Source organism: Eriocheir sinensis, unplaced genomic scaffold (genome assembly GCF_024679095.1).
Source record: "Eriocheir sinensis breed Jianghai 21 unplaced genomic scaffold, ASM2467909v1 Scaffold564, whole genome shotgun sequence".
In the NCBI taxonomy this organism is placed as follows: domain Eukaryota; kingdom Metazoa; phylum Arthropoda; class Malacostraca; order Decapoda; family Varunidae; genus Eriocheir; species Eriocheir sinensis.
The window spans coordinates 43,077-64,324 of record NW_026111903.1 but is presented as its reverse complement, the minus strand read 5'-3'; the positions used below and the strand labels follow the sequence as shown (position 1 = coordinate 64,324).

The 21,248-nt window shown below is 42.1% G+C and overlaps 1 protein-coding gene across 10 annotated transcripts in view; it reads left to right on the top strand.

Moving 5' to 3' along the window:
• Positions 1-19,902, top strand: part of LOC126993123 (nascent polypeptide-associated complex subunit alpha, muscle-specific form-like) — a 29,506-nt gene extending 9,604 nt beyond the window's left edge. For 3 of the 10 annotated variants that reach the window (XM_050851984.1, XM_050851983.1, XM_050851982.1), the window contains exons 11-18: positions 41-370; positions 895-1,215; positions 1,485-1,617; positions 1,971-2,668; positions 3,329-4,817; positions 5,775-5,944; positions 9,930-10,004; positions 10,490-19,902. In XM_050851984.1, coding sequence (XP_050707941.1) covers positions 41-370; positions 895-1,215; positions 1,485-1,617; positions 1,971-2,668; positions 3,329-4,817; positions 5,775-5,944; positions 9,930-10,004; positions 10,490-10,666 — 3,393 coding nt within the window. In that variant the 3' untranslated portion in view covers positions 10,667-19,902. Of the gene's footprint in view, positions 1-40; positions 371-894; positions 1,216-1,484; positions 1,618-1,970; positions 2,669-3,328; positions 4,818-5,774; positions 5,945-6,863; positions 8,475-8,545; positions 8,599-9,929; positions 10,005-10,489 lie in introns of those variants that run through there. The other 7 variants (XR_007747428.1, XR_007747427.1, XR_007747430.1 and 4 more) reach the window with 7 other exon arrangements.
• Positions 19,903-21,248: the final 1,346 nt, after the last annotated feature.

Here is a 21,248-nt window from a genome sequence, read left to right as displayed (position 1 = left end):
ACCTACCCGCTTATTAACCTAACACAAACCTCCCTCTCAGAGCCTCCCGTCAGACCCCTCCGCCCCCTCCCACATCCTGGACAACGGGCGGAAGAGGGAGGACAAACACGTGGAGGAGGAAGACGATGAGGATGATGATGCAGAAGGCCCAGCACCTCCCTTGGCCGTCATGGAGCTTCCGGCAGAGGAGCGACCCCTTCTGCGTGAGGCCAGGAACGTGAGGAACCTGACGCCCTCCTCCTCCTCCTCAACTGGGGCTCCTGAGGGCGGTGAAAGGATGGTGAACGGCACGGGCAGGAAGGCTGGAACGGCGCCGGTGGGAGATCAGCCGTATGCCATTGGGGACCGGAATGTGTTTGGTCTGGCACAGGTTAGTTAAGATTTAGTTTGATGTGCACTATAGTCGGTTTCATCCCATCTGTCCACTCAAGGAAATTGATGTGGCCCTTATGCATTGCTAGTTGGTGATTTGGTCAATATTCTTAAATGCATCAGGACACCTCTCCATCGGAAATTGACCTCTCCTTTGACCACTCTATACTTATCGGTATATGAGAGCAACAGTAATTTTTGTTTTCTTTTTTTACATATTTTTGTTGCCCTTGAGTTGCTCTTCATGCTGTAAAAAAAAAAAAAAAAAAAAAAAATCTTCAGTGTGCTTATGTATACAATAGAACCTTGATGCCTTCTTGCATAAATCCATAACATGCTGGCTTGCATTGACAATAAGCCATACATGCACTCGATAGACGAACTTGTATCGCACATCATTGTCAGATCAGTATTACGAATGCTTAATGGCCTTGATTTATCTTATTTTAGGTACATAAAAAGACATCTGGCTCTCAAAGTGCGAATAGAAGCCATTTTAACACTCCCGACCCCCACCTCCAGGTCATCACCACATCACCACCAACAATGCAAGACAAACCAATACCACCACCCAGCGAGCCAGGAAGGGGAGGGGACACAACACCGCCACCACCACCACTGCCAACCACAGCACCACCGCCCCTGACCGCACCCACCCTTGAGGCCCCCCCCACACCTGCCTACGAAGGGGACGCATCTTCCGATCCCCAGGACAAGCGCATCAAGAAGCCGCCACCTTACCATATAGCGGCCGTGATGTCCCGGCACGCCTCGGACTTTGGGGGCGAGGGAGTGGCGGCTGAAGGGGCAGTGGCAGCCGTACCCAACAGCAGGCCTGGGCAGGTGTGTGTTTATGGTATGAGTGTGGGGTGGGGGGTGATCAGAAGAGTTCGGTTGTGGTTGTTATTACTAAAATCCTGAGTCCCTTTCATAAGCAGACGTAGATATAAAAAAATAAGAAGTAAGAAGAATACATTAGGGGGAACAAAACACAATGCCCAATGAGTTAACAGGTGGGAATGAAAAGTGTATTGATTATAGCAAGAAAAATAAAATAAAAATGAAATAATAAGAGGTGATTCATGTACTCAGTGTGTGTTTACATGTCACAGGGCACAGTCAGCAGCCATCTCGGCCCAGCAGCAGGAGCAGGAGGGGCAGCAGGGGGTGAGGATGAGACCAACGACACCACCAGCAGCTCCAGTGACAGCGGCTATGGGAACGGCAAGGCCTCCGCGCAGCCCAGTGAGTCCTGAGGGTGCTGTGGGGTCTGTTGTGTGTGGTGTGTTGTGTTATGGGAGTGTTTGGTGTGTGTGTGTGTGTGTGTGTGTGTGTGTAAGTAAAGGTTTATTGCCAACATATTCAAGGTAAAGTTTAGCAAATATAAAAATATGTGTGTGTGTGTGTGTGTGTGTGTGTGTGTGCAATCATTAGAGGCCTTTTTCTCTTAGTATTATTATTTTTTAGTTTTTAGTCGATTTTTGTTTTTGTTTTATGACGCCGATTATTTATTTAAGATCAGTTTGAAAGATGCAACTCAACATTAACAACCTGACACCTTTTTTATGTCCTAATTAATACTTCTTTATTCCTTCCAGGTGACGAGCAGGTGTGCAGCGAGAGGAGCAGCCTCACCACACCCTCCTCGCCCCACACCCTCACCGACTCCGCCTACTCCATGCCCTCCACGCCCTCGTCCCCGCCTGGCAGCCTCAACCTGGCCTCTCCTCACTCCACATCCAGATCCTTCATGGCCTCACTCTCCACAGCCTCCCAGCGACCCTCCTCTGTCTCTGTCCCTCCCACAGCTGCCTCCCCCTCATCCCCTTACTCTCCCTCCACCTCCTCCTACTCATCCCCTTACCCAGCATCTGCCAACAATGCATCACAGAGGTTGTTCCCCACGCAGCATCCGCCACACAACCACTTGGCCAAACCCAGCGCCAGACCAGCATCCATCGCCACAGGGACACAGCTGGAGCCTTCAAATGGTGCCCCAGTGCAGCGTCCTGGGTCCTTGGCACTCGGGGCACTCGCGGACTCGGCACTGCTTAACCGACTGCCCCATGATCACCGGCCGGGTTCACTAGCAGCCCCGATCAACACGCTAGGCATTCCCCCGCCACCTGCTAGGGCCGTCTCACATATGGGGCTCAATGTGGCAAGTTCATCCCGTCCGCTTGACCAGTCCATGTTCCGCAGCCAGGATCTCGCGCGCACCAGCAACGGAGGATGGGACCACAGGGGAAGCAACCACCGTCAGGAGAGTAACGGCCTGGTCTCCATCATTGATCAGGTATTGTGGGTGTTAATTTGGTCACCTGGTAATGTTATGTATTGTATTTTTTTTCATTTTATTTTACAACAAAGACGGCTCAAGGGCAACAAAAAGAGTGAAAAAAAAGCAAAAAAATCCACCACTTGCTGCTCCCATAATAGACAGAAGTAAAGAGTAGCCAAAAGAGAAGTCAATTTCAGGTTCAGAGGTGTCTTGATGTCTTCATATTTATCTCTACTTTGTCTCCTTTCCAATCTCCTTTCATCTCTACCTTATCTCTTTTCCTCTTTATTTTATTCACTCTCTTTCCCTCTCTTTTTGTTTTACTCTCTTTGTTCTGGCAGCTGTATTAAGTCTCATTTCTCTCACCTTCCCTTTTTCCCTTTTATATATATATATTTTTTCCTCTCCCTCTCTTTACTTTGGTAGCCGTATTAGTAAGTCTTTTTTCCCTCACCTTCCCTCTGTCCATCTTATTTTTCCTCTTTCTCTCTTTCTCTTTCTGAATATCTCTTGACTAACTTGATGTGCTGAAAGAATCCTAGTTGTAAATACTCAGTACTTGTGTAACCTTCATTTCCAGTCACCAGAATGTAAACTTATGGAGCTCGTGTATTGTGTAAGATTTCTCGTCACTGTGGTATTTTTTCTTAACAATTCTTTCATGTGGTTTGACAGGTGACGAGCAGCTTGTTGGAGCACGGGGACAGTCCACCCCCGAAGACTCTACCCAGCGACGTGACCAGCCCCAGCACACCCTTACAAGCCAACAGCAGTGCAGCCTCAATGGGGTACGGAGGGAAGGACCAACAACCACCTCCAGTAACAGTGACGGCCAACTCCAGCGTCTCCTCTCACACCTACCGCACCACCACCAACACCTTCGCCGCCACTAGTCGCTCCGTGGGGCCGACCAACTTCACTCAGGATCAGCCACGCGGGGAAGTGCTTCACCCTACACCCCACCGCCCCAGCCTCATGTCTCCCTCCAACTCGCGTCCTAATGATATCCTGCAGGACTCCACGTCAATGGATGATGAAGAGGGAGGGCAGAGTGATAATGACCTGAATAATAGTCACTCCGAGGGTTCTATTGCCCCACAGAAATCCATACCAAAGCTCCCGTCCAGGATTCCGGCTCTTCGTGGTAGCTCAGAGGCAGCTTATGGGGGTTTGAAGGGCCCTTACCGTGACCCACACTCCCCTAGTCAGTCTACACCCCACGCTGATACCAGAGTCCCTACCACCTCTCCCTCCGCCACCATGTCACATGATAACACAAGACGCAGCCCGAACAGCCTCATCGCAGAGCCTCAGTCCCATTTACACACCCCATCAAGGCTACAGGCTCCTGGCAGCATAGCAAGAACCCCAGGGATGACCCAGGAGCATAAACTTACCCCAGACTCAAAGATCCCAAGCCTGAACTCTTCTGCTCACCCCCAGGACAGGCCAGGACTGGAGACAAGAATACCAACCCTGGGGAACATTGGGCGCTCCCCCAGTGGGCTGACCAGGGATGTACACTCACCACCTCAGGAGTCGCAGAAACCGGTGGACTACCGCTCGTCAAGTGAACAAACCGAGTCCAGAATACCAATGATGGGTGCGCCAGGTCACACCCCAGTGGAGCCATTTAGCAAGGCAGTGCGACCAAGCCCGGGCGACACACCGAGAGGGTACGCCAGCAGCCACGGTAAAGCCTCCACCTCAATCCCACAGGCAGGAGGTGGAGGGGGGTCAGGCATACCTACACTAGCCTCACAGGGAAGAAGCAACAGTGGGCTTGGGGCTAACCACTCTGGAGGCCTGGCAGGGAAGACACACCCCAGCACCCCCTCCTATGGGTACTCTAAGATGCCCACTGCAGCACCCACCACTACAGATGGTACTCACATTCCTCACTCCAAACTCCAGTCCCCGGCGTACTCCACTGGCATCCGTCCCCCCTCCATCCACCCCACACAGTCCCCACCTAGTCAGCCGCCATCACAGCCGCCGTCACAGCCACAGACGCCAAGGGGATACAGCTCTGGGATTCGGCCGCCAGCGATCAACTCCGCCATCAACACCCCTGGCATCCCCATCCCCTCCCCTCTGGCCACCCCCGGCTCCCGAGGCTCTGTCACCTCCACTGGTTCTGCCTCGCGCATTCCACACGCTGCAGGTAAGGAGTTAGGGTCAAGTGTGTGTGTGGGTCGCCTTACTTCACTTTTTCCATTTATTATCTATTTTTACAGTACAGGAGATTGTTCAGGGTCAAAGCAAGATTATATAAGAATGCCCACAGTGCTTTATTTCCATCTTGGTTGTTAAGTTATGCATTTATTCATTCATTTACTTCTTATTTATTCATTTATGCAGTACAGAAGACAGTCTAAGGGCAGAAGAAAATTATAAAGACTACCCCAAAACAGTTACTTCCTCCATTAAAAGAATATAAAGGAAGAAACAGAAAGACAGTATTAGTTTTGTGGGCTTTTTTTTCCACTGTTTTATATGTGTGCCCTTGTCTGCTTCCTATCAACCCTATTTACGTAACAGGTGAACATACGATCAAAACCTTCCCTACAGTGACAGAAACCCATTAGGAGGCACATTTTTATATATTTGTCATGTTAAGAAAAAAGAAAAAGCATAATGGTCAGGACTTACAATGCTTAGAAAGTATAAAGACTAACCTGTGATTCCTCAATTCGATAAACCCTGTAGACATCCTCACTCACCCTCCCTCCCTTCACCTACAGCCAGGCGTAGACATCCTCACTCACTCACCTTCCCTCCCTTCCCCACACCCAGTCTATTAACTTTGTAGACATCCTCACTCACTCACCCACCCTCCCTTCCCCCACACCCAGGCTATTAACTTTGTAGACATCCTCCCTTACTCACCCATCCTCTCTTCCCCACATTGTAGACATCCTCACTCACTCACCCATCCTCCCTTCCCCACATTGTAGACATCCTCACTCACCCATCCTCCCTTCCCCACATTGTAGACATCCTCACTCACCCATCCTCCCTTCCCCACATTGTAGACATCCTCACTCACTCACCCATCCTCTCTTCCCCACATTGTAGACATCCTCACTCACTCACCCACCCTCCCTTCCCCCACACCCAGGGCTCTCCTCCAAGATCCCAGCACCCGGCGGCAGCAAGCACCGGGTGTCCCCCTCGCCCGGCTCCCCCACGCCCCAGCAGCAGTCACCCCTGGACCCCGGCAAGGCCAACCACCACCACTCGGCCTGGATGTTTGGCCAGCACAAGAACGCCCGAGTGGTATGTCACAATGTACGTACGCGCCACTAACACATTAACAGGCTGGATACCCATGGATGGCTTGGCGTGGGGCTGACTTATGTGTAATGGGTGTGGGCTGCCGGGCTGAGCTGATGAGGCTGAGGCTGTGGCTGTTTGTTTTTGTTGTGGATAGTGATGCTTGTGATGTTTTTGTTTTTGTTTTGTTTTGTTTTGTTTGTATATAGTGTTGTGTGTGTGTGTGTGTGTGTGTGTGTTTGTGGATTTTTTTGTATATATTTTCTTTGTTTAAAAGTTGAGGTAATGCAGTTTTTATTTCTTTATTTACTTCTTTTTACTTAGTTTTTGTATATATATTTATTTCTTTATTTAGTGGGTTAAGTGATGTAGTTTTTTTTTTCTTTTTAGTGTATGTTTGTGATTTTTTTTCATATTCAGTGACTTATTCATTAATTTTTATTTTTGACTGTTTATCCGATAATTATGGCCATTGATGCTTTGAAGTTTGCATGGCAGCAGCATTACCGTATCAATATTATTAACATCATTCACTACTTGTCAGGTGCACATAAATCTAAAGACACATTATAAACACCTTTACATGCATCTCTAAATGTTAAAGTAGGTTATTTCCATGCTTGGCTAAATTGCAAGGACTGAATGAATTTGTATCACTTAGGCAAGTAGCGGAACACTTATTTTCTGCTTTAGGTAATACAAGAAAACTATTTTTTTTCCTCCAATGAAATTTTAGTGCATAGGCAAATCACCGAACACTTATTTTCTGTCTTCTCTTTTTTTTTCAGTGAATTTTTAGTACTTAAGCAGATTGCATAATGCTTATTTCCTTTCTCATACTCTAGTCAACTGGTGGACATCTTTATTATTTTATTTCCTGCTCTGATAATGAGCGGCAGAATGTGTAGTTTGTATATATTTTTCTGCACCGCAGGAGGGGGAGGATGATGCGCTGCGTAATGCTAGAGTTGTAAGGAAACCGCCACGGAAGGCCCGGGGAGGCGGCAGTGTAGGGTCTAGGCAAGTGCTGAGTGTGGTGTTGGTAGCGTACAGACCTGGGTGTGCAGACGTTTTGAGTACAGTGTGGTGGAAATAGAAGTAGAATGTGTAAACAGGGAGTTGGTGTGTATTTATGAAGGGGATGTTAAGTAAGGTTTTGCCAGTATAATTATGGGGCAGCTTTCTCTCCTCTACTCTAGTGATTTGTGTATTTAATGTAGGATCTGGCAGCTGAAGTAGTGTGTGTAAACAGGGAGTTGGTGTGTATTTATATAGGGGATGTTAAGTAAGGAAAGTTTTGCCAGTATAATTATGGGGCAGCTTTCTCTCTTCTACTCTAGTGATTTATGTATTTGCTGTATGATCTGGCAAGTGAAGTAGATGTAGAATGTGTAAAGAGTGGGTTGATCTGTAGTTTCAAAGGTGGTATTAGTAGTGGAAGTCTTACCGGAATAGTCTTTAGGACAACTGCATCTCCTTGGATGTTGTCTTATTTAGTTATTCATGTATTTATGGTGGGATCCATAACTGCAGATGAAGTAGAAATAGTGTGTGTAAACAGGGAGTCAGTCAATGCTGGCAAGGGTGGTGGTATAAGGTGATATTAGTAAGTAAAGATTCCCCAGGGTAATTTTTGGGGGCAAGTTCTTCTCTCTCCATGGATGTTGTCTTACTTAGTGATTCTTGTGTTTAGTGTGGGATCTGTGGCTGCCGCTGAAGTAGAAATAGAGTGTGTAAATGTGCGTAAACATACACCTCCCCCATAGACACGCAATATTTTCGTTACATTTATGGGAGTAAGTTATGTATAAAGGTAGATATTCATGTAGCTATATAATATTCAAAGCATTTGCCTCCCCATACACACACAGTAGGTATTTAACACATAACAATGGTGCTGTGATATAGCTCTTAAACTGGCTGATGCCTATACAGCTAAATCAGTCTGGCTGTTCTAAAGCTTTTTAATCTTCTAACTCACACAGCCTTCCTATGCTAATATTAGGCTCCTCATAACTCATACTATTACTATTTCAAGCTTTGTGTCGTAACATTGTGAGTACGAGGACCATGTGGAGCTCTGAACTAATAAACATATTCTCATTACTTTTGTTCTAAGCTAATATGAAATGCCGCAACACTCTCAACACATCATTTACTATTACTGTATGCTACTATTTCAAGCTTCGGCTCTTAACATTGTGATTGTAATGACCATCTGGAGCTCTGAACTAATATACATATCCTCATTACTTGTGTTCTAAGCTAATATAAGATTCTTCATAACTCTCAACACCTCATTCAATATTACTATATGCTACTATTTCAAGCTTCATAGCATTGTGATTGTGATGACCAACTGGAGCTCTGAACTAATATACATATCCTCATTACTTGTGTTCTAAGCTAATATAAGATTCTTCATAACTCTCAACACCTCATTTACTATTACTACTCCAAGCTTCATCTCTTAGCATTGTGAGTGTGATAACCAACGAGCTCTGAACTAACAATACGTAGCCTTGTATCTCCGTGTTCTTGCGTGTGTGTTTGTGTTTCTCACCTCACTCACTCGGCCAACTCTCTCTCTCACTCTCCCCTCATGCCTCCATCCAGACCAGGAAGGTTTGGATCCCTGAGCGCAGAGTGTCCAGGTACCACCTTAAATGGTAAATATCCTGGGCTAGATCTTGTGTTTCTGGTGCTTCTTGGTTTGAGAAGGGGTTTTGTTTTGGCACCTATTGTTTTCTGCTGCTCTTGATTGAGAAGCCCGGGTTATGTTTTTTCCCTCTATGTTTTTCCTATTATTGATATTGATTTGTCTTTGGGATGTCTTGTTTTATGTCTTATTTCTGTCTTATATCAATGCTAAGCCTAATTTGTCATTGGTAAGATTTTTGTTTATCATTTATATTTCTCCTACTATTAATTTGTTCATGGGAAGCCTTTGATGTCCTTTATTTTATCTTATTTCTGCTCGCCTTAATTCGTTTTTGGGAAGCCTTTTGTTCCTTTTATTTTGTCTTATTTCTGCTACACTTATTTGTCCTTGGGAAGCCTTCTCTTGATGTCTTTTTTTTTATTTTATTTTTTTATTATTTTTTTTTTTATGAGAATGTGAAGTGTCTGAATGTGGGCTGAAGAGTATGGGCTTGGTAGTGGTGAATGGTTGGGTGATGGCTTGGGGTAATGGTGGTGAGGAAAGTGGTAATGGTGGTGGCGGTGGTGGTTGTGGTGGTGGTGGTGGTGATGGTGGTGGTGGTGGTGGTGGTGTGCCTCTTACATGTTCAGGGGGAATGCCAAAGTTTAAAACGTCCTAATTTTTTTTTTCGTAATTGATTGCTGTTATTCTTCTATTTCTCTGATTTTTCTTCTCTTTTATTTCCTGATTTTTTTTGTTATTTTTGGGTTTTCTCTTTCTTTTATTCCCATTTTTATATTATTGGTGTATTTTTTCAACTCTAATTTGATCTTTTGTACTTTTTTGGTCTTGATTTTTAGTGTCAGTTGTTTGCATATTTCTTTTTGGGGGATCTTTTTGGACAGCTGATCTTTTCTTGGTGATATAAATTTATTCTTTTGGCGATGAATTTATCTCACTGAATTTCATATGTTTATACCTTTTCATTTTATCCTCTCATTCAATCATCCCTTTTTGCTCCTTATTTTCATTTAACCCCCCTTCTCTCTTTTATTTATTTCTCCCCTTCACGTATAGACACAAGGCAGTTACATATAAGTTCTTTGTAAACCCTCTCATTAATCACCCCTTTTTTTTCCTTATTTTCATTTTATCCTCACTAGATTATCCCTCTCACCTCACCTTAGTTTTCCCCCTTCCCTCTTTTATTTACTTCTCCCCTTCACATATGTACACAAGGCAGTATATATAAGTTCTTCATAAACCCACTAATTACCTCAGCAGTCCCCCTCTCTATAACCCCAACAGAAGCCCTCACCCTCTAACCTAACCTAACCTAACCTCCGCCTTCTCCTCCAGTTCCCAGTGATGATTGAGAAGAATCCCGACCTGGGCTTCACGATAGGGCAGTCCAATGCAGACCCTGATGATAAGGTAAGATGATGCTGGTGCTGCTGCCCTTGGTGGTTCAGCTTGTAGAGGCGGGAAAAGATTGAAGGAAAAGTGGAAAAGAAACTAATCAGTCTCATTTTCTTCTTCTTGTTCATTCTTGTTCACTTGTTCTCATTTTCACTTGTTTTTCTGTTGTCTTCTTTATTTTCATTCTTATTCTTGTTTATTCTCATTCATTCTCATTCTCATTCTTCAGTCATCCTTCTCCTTCATTCTCATTTATTCATTCATTTGCATTCATTCTCATTCTCACTTCTTCTTCAGTCTTTATTCTCCATCAGTTCTCATTCATATTCTCATTCTTCAGTTTTTACTCTCCTTCATTCTCATTCATATTCTTGTTCATTCTCATTCTCATTCATCCATTCTCATTCCTTATTCATTCACATTCGTTCTTCATACTCCATTCTCCTGCATCATTCATCTCCCAACTTTTACCCACCGTCACCTTCATCACCTTCCCACAGAGCATTTACGTGATGAGCGTGGCGGGCGGCGGGGCAGCCTCGTCGGCCCTCAAGGTGGGGGACAAGCTGCTGCAGGTGGACGGTGTGGACCTACGCCAGGCCGACCTACACAAGGCCATGGCGATCCTGCACAACACACACAGCACCGTCAGTCTCATGGTGTCCCGTCTGCAGTGAGGGAAGGGGCGTAACTATACCACATGAGAGAGAGAGATGCATACTACAGTTAAGCTTGCATACATACCACATATTACACACCTCTTTTACCTTCTCAGCACTTGGCATGGACAGTCTTATGGTGTCTTGTTTACAGTAGGAAAGGGACATTACGATACCACAAACGTACCAACATAGCATATCTACAAACCATATATATATATCTCTTACATATACACACATATTTTACCTTTACAGCATTCAGCACCTTCAGTCTCATGGTGTTTTGTTTTCAGTGGAAGGAGGACATAATAATACCACAAACATACCATGAGGGAGAAAGATGCATAGTATATTTAAGCATATCTACAAACCACATATATATACCTTTTACATATGCACACATATTATACCTTTTCAGCACTCAGCACAGACAGTTCCATGGTATTTTGTCTGCAGTAAGAAAGGGACATAATTATACCACATATATATATCCTGAGGGAATGAGATTAATACTACACTTAAGCTTCCATACATACCACATATAAACACATATTTTACCTTCATACCACTCAGTACAGACAGTCTTATGGTGTCTTGTCTGCAGTAGGTAAGGGACATAACAATACCATATATATACCATGAGGGAGAGAGATAGGTATACATAAGCATTTATACATTCCACATAAGAGCATAAGGAGCCTGCAAGAATTCACACTCCTCTCATATTTTCAGCACAGTCAGTTTCATTGTTTCCACAGTAAGCAAAAGGAACAAGAATACAAATAGCACAGGCATGTCATGAGGAAGACATATATATATACACCTTCAAGCATACACTCTTACCACTTAAACAGATCTTTTTGCACTGCACCTCTCAGCACCATTAGCTTATATATATACAGACACACCCTTCTAACATGCTCACAGCCACAGCCACCAACCATACCGCAAGCAGGTGACAAAAGTAATGATAGGTTTAAGTAACATAAACGCCTGGAAAGTATTCAGAATATTTATATACAGACCTCATTTTGTAAACAGTAGAGATATTTACAGATACTGACAAACACAGAGGTAATGAGACAAGCTAACCATGAGACACATATGTAGATGAAGACACATAGAGGCATATAGAGAACAGACATGGCATTAGAGAAATACAGGAATACAGAAACACAGATGGGAAGGTTACAAGATTACCCCAAACCTAATTTTTTTCCAAGCTTTAAGAAATACATAATAACAAACACAGACAGGTAGGTTACAAGAATATCCTCAACCTAATTTTTTTTCCAGTTTTAGGAAATACAGAATAACAGAAACACAGGCAGAGGCAGGTTACAAGATTATCCTCAACCTAATTTCTCTCCAAGCTTTAAGAAATACAGAATAACAGAAAGACACAGACAAAGGCAGGTTACAAGACTACCCACACCCAATTCATACCCCGTTCCCCCCCACACAACTCCTCACTAATTTTGCTTCTTGGGTTGACTCCGTTCCCTTCTCGGAGTTGCTTCAAAGGAATCTCAACTCATAATACGGCACAGAATGTTTCCTCGCGTGGGCATTATTACCTTTTTTGTACGTTCCTAGTGATCCAGTGAGGTTGTTTATCACCATGAGAATCGTAGCACAAAGTCTTCAATTGAGTCGTGGAGGAATTGATAGGGCATTGAAGTACATTATGAGGTGCTCTCTACTCCTTCCTCTACTTGCCTTGTATACAGCAATGGTCGCAGAGATATACAAACATGCAGCACAAAAGTATTATCAGTCTTAGGAGGGACATTTACGAGATGATGTGTGAGTCCTGTCCTTGTGTTTGGCTGGTATTTGTTTTATAATTCAATTTTTCTTCAGTTCATAGTTTTGATATTACAAGTTATTCAGTCAGTTTTCCCTTCGAGGGTTTAAATAATGTTTATCAGGAATGTTTCAAAATGTATCACTCAATATCTTAGTCTCTCTCTTGCAACATATTACTTTTCAATTTTTCCACAGTTCATGGTTTTAGTATCACAAGTTATTCAGTCAATTTTCCTTTGAGTGTTTAACTAATTATCTATTGTGAATATTTCAAAATGTATCACTCAGTATCTTGGCCTCCTGTTAGGGCTAAATGGAGTATTAAAAATGACTGTGTGTGTTTTGAAAGGGAATTTGATGTGGTTCGTGTGGACACAACTTTACATAACATTATGCAAACTTTGATGAGCACAGGGATCAAAAGTATCAAGTTTCTCGTGCCTAATAACTGTGCCTTGACTGTGAGAGTGGTGATTGTTTTTTGTTATCCTTTTTTAGCTGTGGTTCATGGGGTCATATTCTTCAACATTTCTGCCCTCAAGCACACATATTTAACAAGGGTGTCATAGGAGATTGGGTCATTTCCAGGGGCAGTCTTATGATCCTGGTAGTAGTTTGATCCTATTTGTGCATCATGAGCCTAAAAACCACTCATGAGAACTGGATTAATCTCCTTTTTTAGCTGTGGTTCATAGGGTCATATTCTTAAACACTTCTGCCCTCAAGCACACATATTTAACAAGGGTTTCATGGAGTTCGGGTCATTTCCAGGGGCAGTTTTATGATCCTGGTAGTAGTTTGATCCTATTTGTGCATCATGAGCCTAAAAACCACTCATGAGAATTGGATTGATCTCCTTTTCGTCCTGGCAATGATTGATGTGAGAGGCAGAAGTGTCTGAGAATACCAACCACCCATAATGTTTTGAGTCCCTTGTAAAGTGGCGACTATTATTGTTTTTGCCGCAGCTACGTGTTACTCTTTTTGCAGCTTCTCTCAGTATTGCAGCGTTTTTACCACACCATTTTATGCAGCTCTTGTAACGTTTCCTTCCAGTGTTTTATCGTTACGTCACATTTTTGTATCTACAGTGGCAGTCTCATTTATGCAGCTACAACGACATTCCTTAGTATATTTATTCCGCCCATCTCAGCACTGTAGCATTTGTCAGTGTTTACCATTTAATTAAGGCTGATTTTTTTTCTATTGCAGTTACTCCTATTTTTTTGCTACGTTTTTAATTTTGGGGATTTTTCTGAGGTCCATTTTTAGTGCAGCGACAGTCCTCATACTTTTTCTGCTACATTTTTCACTTGGAGCCTTTTTTTCTCTGGGTCTGGGCTGTTTTTGCTGCTCCACAGTGCCACACGTGATGCCTTGTCCAAGTGCCGGGCTTTGAGTAGGTGCCATAGCAGGAGGTGCCTCTTATACCCCTTGTGTAGCTTTATATCCAGGTGCATGTTTGTAAAATCTGCACACTTTTCATGCATATATATATAAAAGGTCGTGTGTCGAAGGCTTATAGGGATTTTTACGGAGGAGATTTACTCATCCTCTCTTTTCTCTAGGATTCAGAATCACAACGAATAGTTTTATGTTCTTTTCTAACTCGCTATCCAGATAAATGAAGCGGTGAATGGTTAGTTTGATGTGTTTGGTGTGGAGATGAATGGGAAGTGCAGTTTGTTTCTCCAGTGTCCTTTCCTCTCTCACTACCGTCGTAAATGGAGCAGAAAGTAGAAAGTTGTTGCTGTCGTAACGAAGGAGTATTGTAGTTTGCATTTGTGTCATGACCAGCTTTCACAGATTAGCACATACCCAGCGTGTTGTATGCTACAGTGTCTGACCCATAACTAATGCAAAACCCCTCCATCAATAATGATTTTAACACTAACTTTAAATGAGTATCTGTGTTTGTGCAATAATTTTTAACCTGAAGCTGGCAAATACGATATGCTGAGTATGAGGATCTGGCAGTGTTGGTTATTAGCAATGAAGGATGAGGAGAAAAGGTTGAGTGAAAAGTTTATATTTCTTGATGTCAGTACCAGTGGAAGGAAGATTTGAGACTAACGCTCGATTATGAATTTTTCTGAGGTTGGTGTTGGTAGCTATTCCTTTTTAACATTCCATCTTTGGGGTTTTGCGAGAGGTGGGTGTCAGGGTGTCATAATATTCACCCTTTTCCACTTTCTCTCAAGTTTTGGGTGTTTTTTGTCATCTTCAGGTGCATGTTTTGGTGTTGTCAGGGGGAAGTTCATGGTTTGCAACAGAGCTCGGTGTCCGGCACACTCTATGCATATTACTGAATGCACTCGTGTGATTCCCTGCATATCTGACGTGCCTTTTGTAGGAAGTGTCGCGGTACAAATCTGGCACGAGGTGTTGGCGTGTTGCTTTCCAAAGTGACACGTTCTGAAAATATTTTTGTATTTATGCAATGACTATTCTTTGTCTGTTGATGTGAAACCAAAGTACGATTGCATTGGAAGGATCTCTCCATGTAATAGCTTAACCCATGGAAATTTTTGTTATGATGTAAGGTAAAAAGTATAACATAGTGTGTACTGTTCTCGTAGCTTGTATTCTTGATGTGAAACCAAAGTATTGTAACTGAAGGCACTATTTGCAGCATAATGTGTTTTTAGATCTAATTTAAAAATATTTAATTCCATACACATGACCACCAGTTTTAATCAATGGAGATAAGCAAGTACAAACGCTGAACAAATGGCGCAACATTCCATACGCTGTAGAAGGGATTGTGTTCTCATGATGTTGGCTGCAGAGTTAATGTTGGCTGCAAAGTACTTGGGTTGGTGGGGTGGGGTGAGGTGTGAGGGACAGCATGTTAACACCCATCTCAGAGCACCGGTGTAGTAGACAGGAACTAGTAGGTACCAGGAAGGAGGTGTTGGCCTAGGCACATGCACCCTGCCAGTTAGTCCTCGTGCCAGGAACAAAACTTAGGGAAAATTTAATAGAAGATAAGAAATTAAATAAAAACAGAAGAAACAGTAAGAAAAAGGAAAATTAAGCTGAAATATACAGATTAACTTATTGTCTGGAAATTTAGGGGAAGAAGATAAGAAGCTAAGTTAAATGGAAAAAAAAAGAAGAAACAGTAAGAAAAAGGGAAGATTAAGCTGAAATATACAGATTAACTTATTGTCAAAGTATGGAATGGTGTTTATCTTGACAGTAGCTCATTTTTATAACGTTGCAATTTCCCCAAGTGTTTCTGTGTGCTATGAGTGCTAGTTGGAACAGTGCATAGGACCTGGCAAATGCTCCCTCCCATATGCATGATGTAAAGTAATGATATATTTGATCTCACTGGTAGATGCAAAGTACTATAAAGATTTAAGGCATATGTAGCATTGCATTAGGGATGTGTTTAAGAGACTTGGTGGGTTGTAAGGAAGGTGTCTACTGTAGGACGTCAAGAAACTCGCAATTGTAGATAACCTCACAAGAGGCGTAGGTAGGTTTGCACGGCTAAGGAGGAACAATGGGCGTGGTGGGTTGTAATGATGCTGTTGTACAATGTTGAACTACACAAACTCAGTGGATGAATGCAATGGATAAGGCTGTAAGAGAGGAGAGGCTTGAATGGTTGTAAGGAAAGTACCGTGGAAGAAAAAGAATCTTAGGTGTTACTGAAAAGACACAATGAAGAGAGGGGAACTTTTTCTTCAGTGGATAAAGGTACATAATGGATAAAGCTGAAAGAGACGATAAGCTTGAATGGTTGTAAGGAAAGTACTTTAGGAGAAAAAGAATCTTGTGTATTACTGAATAGACACAATGAAGAGAAGGGAACATTTTCTTCAGCTAGTTTGATAGAATAACAAACTCAATGATCTAAGTGGTAAGAGAGGATAGGCTTGAATGGTTGTAAAGAAAGCACTGTGAGATGAGAAGAATCTGATGTATTACTGAACAGACACAATGAAGAGAAGGGAACATTTTCTTCAGCTAGTTTGATAGAATGACACTCAATGATCAAATGTGAGTGGTAAGAGAGGATAGGCTTGAATGGTTGTAAAGAAAGCACTGTGGGATGAAAAAAATCTCATGTATTACTGAACAGACACAATGAAGAGAAGGGAACATTTTCTCCATCAAGGCGTTTGTTAGTTTGATAGAGTAACACAACATGCCTTCCGTGTTTGACGTGTTTACCTCGGGATTATATTACGGTGCAACTATTTTATTCAGAGTGCATTTGATGGTTCTTTGTATCAGTGTGTGTTTAGGAAGCCGAGATAATGATGGCACAGGTTCGTATAAAGTAATGAAGGCGTAATCTGTTGTTTCCTATATCTTACCGTATGGAATTATAACTCGTATTACCTTTTCATAACTGTAAGGCAAACATTCTTCGTCTATGGTTGCTATAATGAGGTAATAATGGGAGATATCAAAGGCACAGGTTCGTATAAAGTAATGAAGGCATAATCTGTTGCTTTCCTCAATCTTACAGTATGAAATTATAACTCGTACTACCTTTTCATAACTGTAAGGCAAACGTTCTTCGTCTATGGTTGCTATAATGAGGTAATAATTGGAGATGTTAACACAGGTTCTTATTATGAAGGAGTAAACTGGTGCTCTCCTCAATCTTACAGTATGGAATTATAACTTGTACTACCTTTTCATAACTGCAAGGCAAACGTTCTTCGTCTATGGTTGCTATAATGAGCTAATAATTGGAGATATTAACACAGGTTCTTATTATGAAGGAGTAAACTGGTGCTCTCCTCTATCTTACTGTATGAAATTATAACTCATACCACCTTTTAATAACTGTAAGGTGAACATTCTCCCTCTATGGTTGCTATAATGAGGTAATAATGGGAGATAATGGCACAGGTTCTTATAATGAAGGAGTAATAATCTGGTGCTTTCCTATATCTTGCAGTATGGAATTATAACACTACCTACCTTTTTTTTCATAATTGTAAGGCGAACATTCTCCCTCTATGGTTGCTATGATGAAATGTAAGTTGTATCTCACCAAATGACTCATATACACAATACACTCTTGGCTGCTGTTTTTATTATACTGCGGAGAACAGTCTGTCCAGCGGGTGTGGCTGGTACCAGAGGCTTTCAGTTACTCTAAGGCTAAGGCTGCTGTGTCTAGTGTTATTGGACCATAGGTAGGCTTTAATAAATACTTAATGTGGTGTGTTGGGCCGCACACGGATGCACACACATACACAACACGGCCTTGCGTGTGTGTGTGTGTGTGTGCATGCCTTGTTTCGTTGCGGGTAGTGCTGCTTTAGTTTGTGTGCTGTTTAGCTTTCCTCTCTGCGGCGCGTAGGCTTGGAGGCAGCGTGTGGCGGTGGCGTAAGTAGCTTAGGCTCGGTGACATGCATTCCAGTCCCTACTCGGCTGTACCCTCTGTCGATCAATTTGTGGACGTGCGGAGAAAAATTTATCTGTATGCCAACACTTAATATATATATATCTATATTTTTGTATTAGTGAACGATGGCTATTAATTAGGAATAGATTATATATATCAATATTTATTAGGAAGTAGTTAATGGTAGGGAGAACAGCCATTTTCTCTAAAAAAAACTGAGAAAAGTATAGTTTTTGAAAATGTGGAACACTCAAACCACCCAGACTAAAGACTGGGTGTGCACAGACATCTCAAAATTACTCAATATTAACAGATGAACTTGAGAATTTGTAGATCAAAGACTTGTGTACCTAAGGAAGTGGTGCTTGCTTGTTCAGAATTAATGTTAAGTGCATTGGCAAGCTGTACAAGTGCTGGGAACATGAAGTAGTTGACAAGGTTGATGATAAGTTAGTTATTGTAATCTTATGCACTCATGTAATTGCCATAGTTGCCCTCTTGTAATGCCATAGTGAACGTGACAAATTAGTTCTTACCCTGGGAAGTAGATAGCGGGGGTCCCGGGCCCCCAACAACTAGCTACATAGTGTTTGAACGGTTGTTGTCTCACGGTGACCTGCAGTCTACCTTGCTTGAGGGGGTGCACAGACTCAACCCCTTGTCATATCGTAGGATCATTATGCAAAGAGGATTTGAGACAACTATAATTTCCTGACTTAGAATCTGTTGGGTGAGTTCTTGTCACTCATTAACCATTTAGCACTCTATGGCTCACTGATTTCCCCTAAGAGCTGAGATCAAGTTTCCTAGCATGCAGCTGTGCCCTGAGGTAATGGCAGCCGATAGATTCACTTGGTTTTCATATAGTAGTTTTAACTTTGTGAATCTTCATTGTTTTCCTATTTCATGTTGAATATAAAGCTTCAGCAAGTTTTAATCTTAGTTCTCTTATTGTTTCTGAATGTTTTGCTCATCTGAGTAGTTATGTATATGTATTCAGTTCCAGATAAGAGCTGTGAGTAGTCACTAGGTATAAGTACATGAAGGTAACTACTAGAGGATATCTGCTGCAGCTTTGTAACTGTGCTTAACTAGCGTGTAGTTGATGTGGCAGGGTGTTTTGTTGGCAACTAACCACCACTCAACCAAAATATTCTCAACACGACAGCTCCAGCAGGCATATGAGTCAGTGAGAAGGGGGGAAGGGAGATGATGAGGTATTTTAAGTCAATTGGCAGAACAGAAAGTAGGAGAATGTAGATGTTCTCCTATCACTATCTTTGACCACCGTTGTCCGGCTAAGTTGGTTACTGGTCCATCTGCCCTTTGAGCTTTCCTGAAGATGAGAGATTAACGATAATGTAAAATGAGTTAAACAGCAGTATGAAAAGGAGAGAGGGAAACTTAGATGCTGTCGTATTATGTGTACGACCTCAGCATATTAATCTGTCTGCCTGTCTATCCATCCATGACCCTGAACTGACCTGCCTTGACCTGTTGCATTATGTACCTGTAACCTGCCCGCACCTTTCCATCCCGTGGCGTCAGAGTCTCGTTAAGGAAATGTCGCAGCGTGGAGTGGCATTTCCATAAGTGTGCTCTGTGGGGGTGGCTTTGTTGACCCTTAGACGGCGATGGAACTATATACATACAGTCCAAAATTCAGTCAGTCAGTTTTATGTGGCAGAAATATAACAACACTTCCAGATTGCGGTAGAATCTATATACAGACGATAGTTAAAACACCCCTTGTGCGGCGTAACTGTCTTCATGCTATGTTGCTAAGGGCGGCAGTGACTGTATATAGATGATTCATTTTGGGGAGCTACTCTTCAAATACTGCCGCCGTCTAAGGGTTAGGGGCCATCCGAGGTGCCAGTGTAGTCCGTACGTTGTAGCCTGAACTAAAGAGTGCTAAGAGAAGGTTGCTGCTGAGGTGCATGGTAATGTTATCCTTACCTTTTTTGTACATACACATTCCCATTTTTTTGTTAGTACACTTATTGCACATTTATTTAGATTTTTCACTTTTATGTATTCCTCGTATTATTAAAAATTCACCCCTATTTGCAGTTCTTTTTTTAATGGTTTGTAGATATTATTACTCCTTTTTTTTATATATATGCTGCCCACAATGTCATTCATTTTCTGATATATTATAATTTGGTGGTGTTTGATTTTTTTTTTGTTCCCTCCAGTGATAACTATATGTTTGTCAGTGCATGATTGAATATATTATTGTGTATTTTTTGCTTTTGTTTTATTTCTTTCTTTTGATGTGAGTTTTTATAGCACAGAGAAGCACAAAGAACATTAATAGTTAACCTGGTAGCAGCGACGGGCCAAGTTTGTGGCTTTACCGTGTACCAGCGATGGGCCAAATTTTTGCCATGATATAAACCCCCCAAAATAGATTATGCATAAACTGATCACAAATGCGTTGATATATATTATGAAATGGTTTGCACGAGTGATGATTTTATCTCATTTTTCTCGCTAAGAGGGGCCTTTGAGAAACATGATCCCTGCAACTACTGGGTTTAATACATAAAAGCTAAGAAGGTGAGTTTGACTGAAAGTGTGAGAATACTTTAATTTGGGGCACCAGGATGACGAGGATAAATAGAATGAAAAGTATGAATAGGATCTGGTCGAAGAGAATGAACCGGAAGGATAGGATGAAGAAGATAAGGATAGATAGGATGAACAAGAACCAGGATGATAGGATGAATAAGCTTAAGAAAATAACAGGATAGGATGAAGAGGAGAAGGATGAAAAGGATGAACAGAAGAACCAGAAGAATAGGATTAATCAGGTAAACAGGATAAACCAGAAGGACAGGATGAGTAGAATGAATTGGATAAATGAAAAGAACAGGATAAATTGGATAAATAGTTAGCCTAATATGAAACAAAAACATTCATAGCTAATCACTAAAGTTCCTGATTGCTAATGGAGAGCGAATTATTGCAAAAGACCAAGGCTGGAATGTTCTCTCTTATATTGTTGTAGTTTGTATACGGTCTGCCAAGAAATAGTTATTGGCAAGAATATAAATTTAAAATGCCCCAAGGCTTGGCTCGTGACATTCCTCACTGCCCATATAGTATTTTTGTGTATCGAGTAAATGTAAACAAATAAGGCGGTTTCGTATATGTAGTTATTGAGGTTTGAAAGGGAGAAGTCCAAGTCCGTTATGAGTTACTGTTTAGCTTTATGGTAAGGGACTGACTCCTAACATATTCATCTATAGAATATTATTGATTTTATGAAAGGAAAAAATCTACAAATAATAATAATGTCCTGAAGAGAGAGAGAGAGAGAGAGAGAGAGAGAGAGAGAGAGAGAGAGGGGTCACGTGACTCTTACAAGTAAACATAAACAACCCGGAGGAACGTTATGAGAGGCTTCCT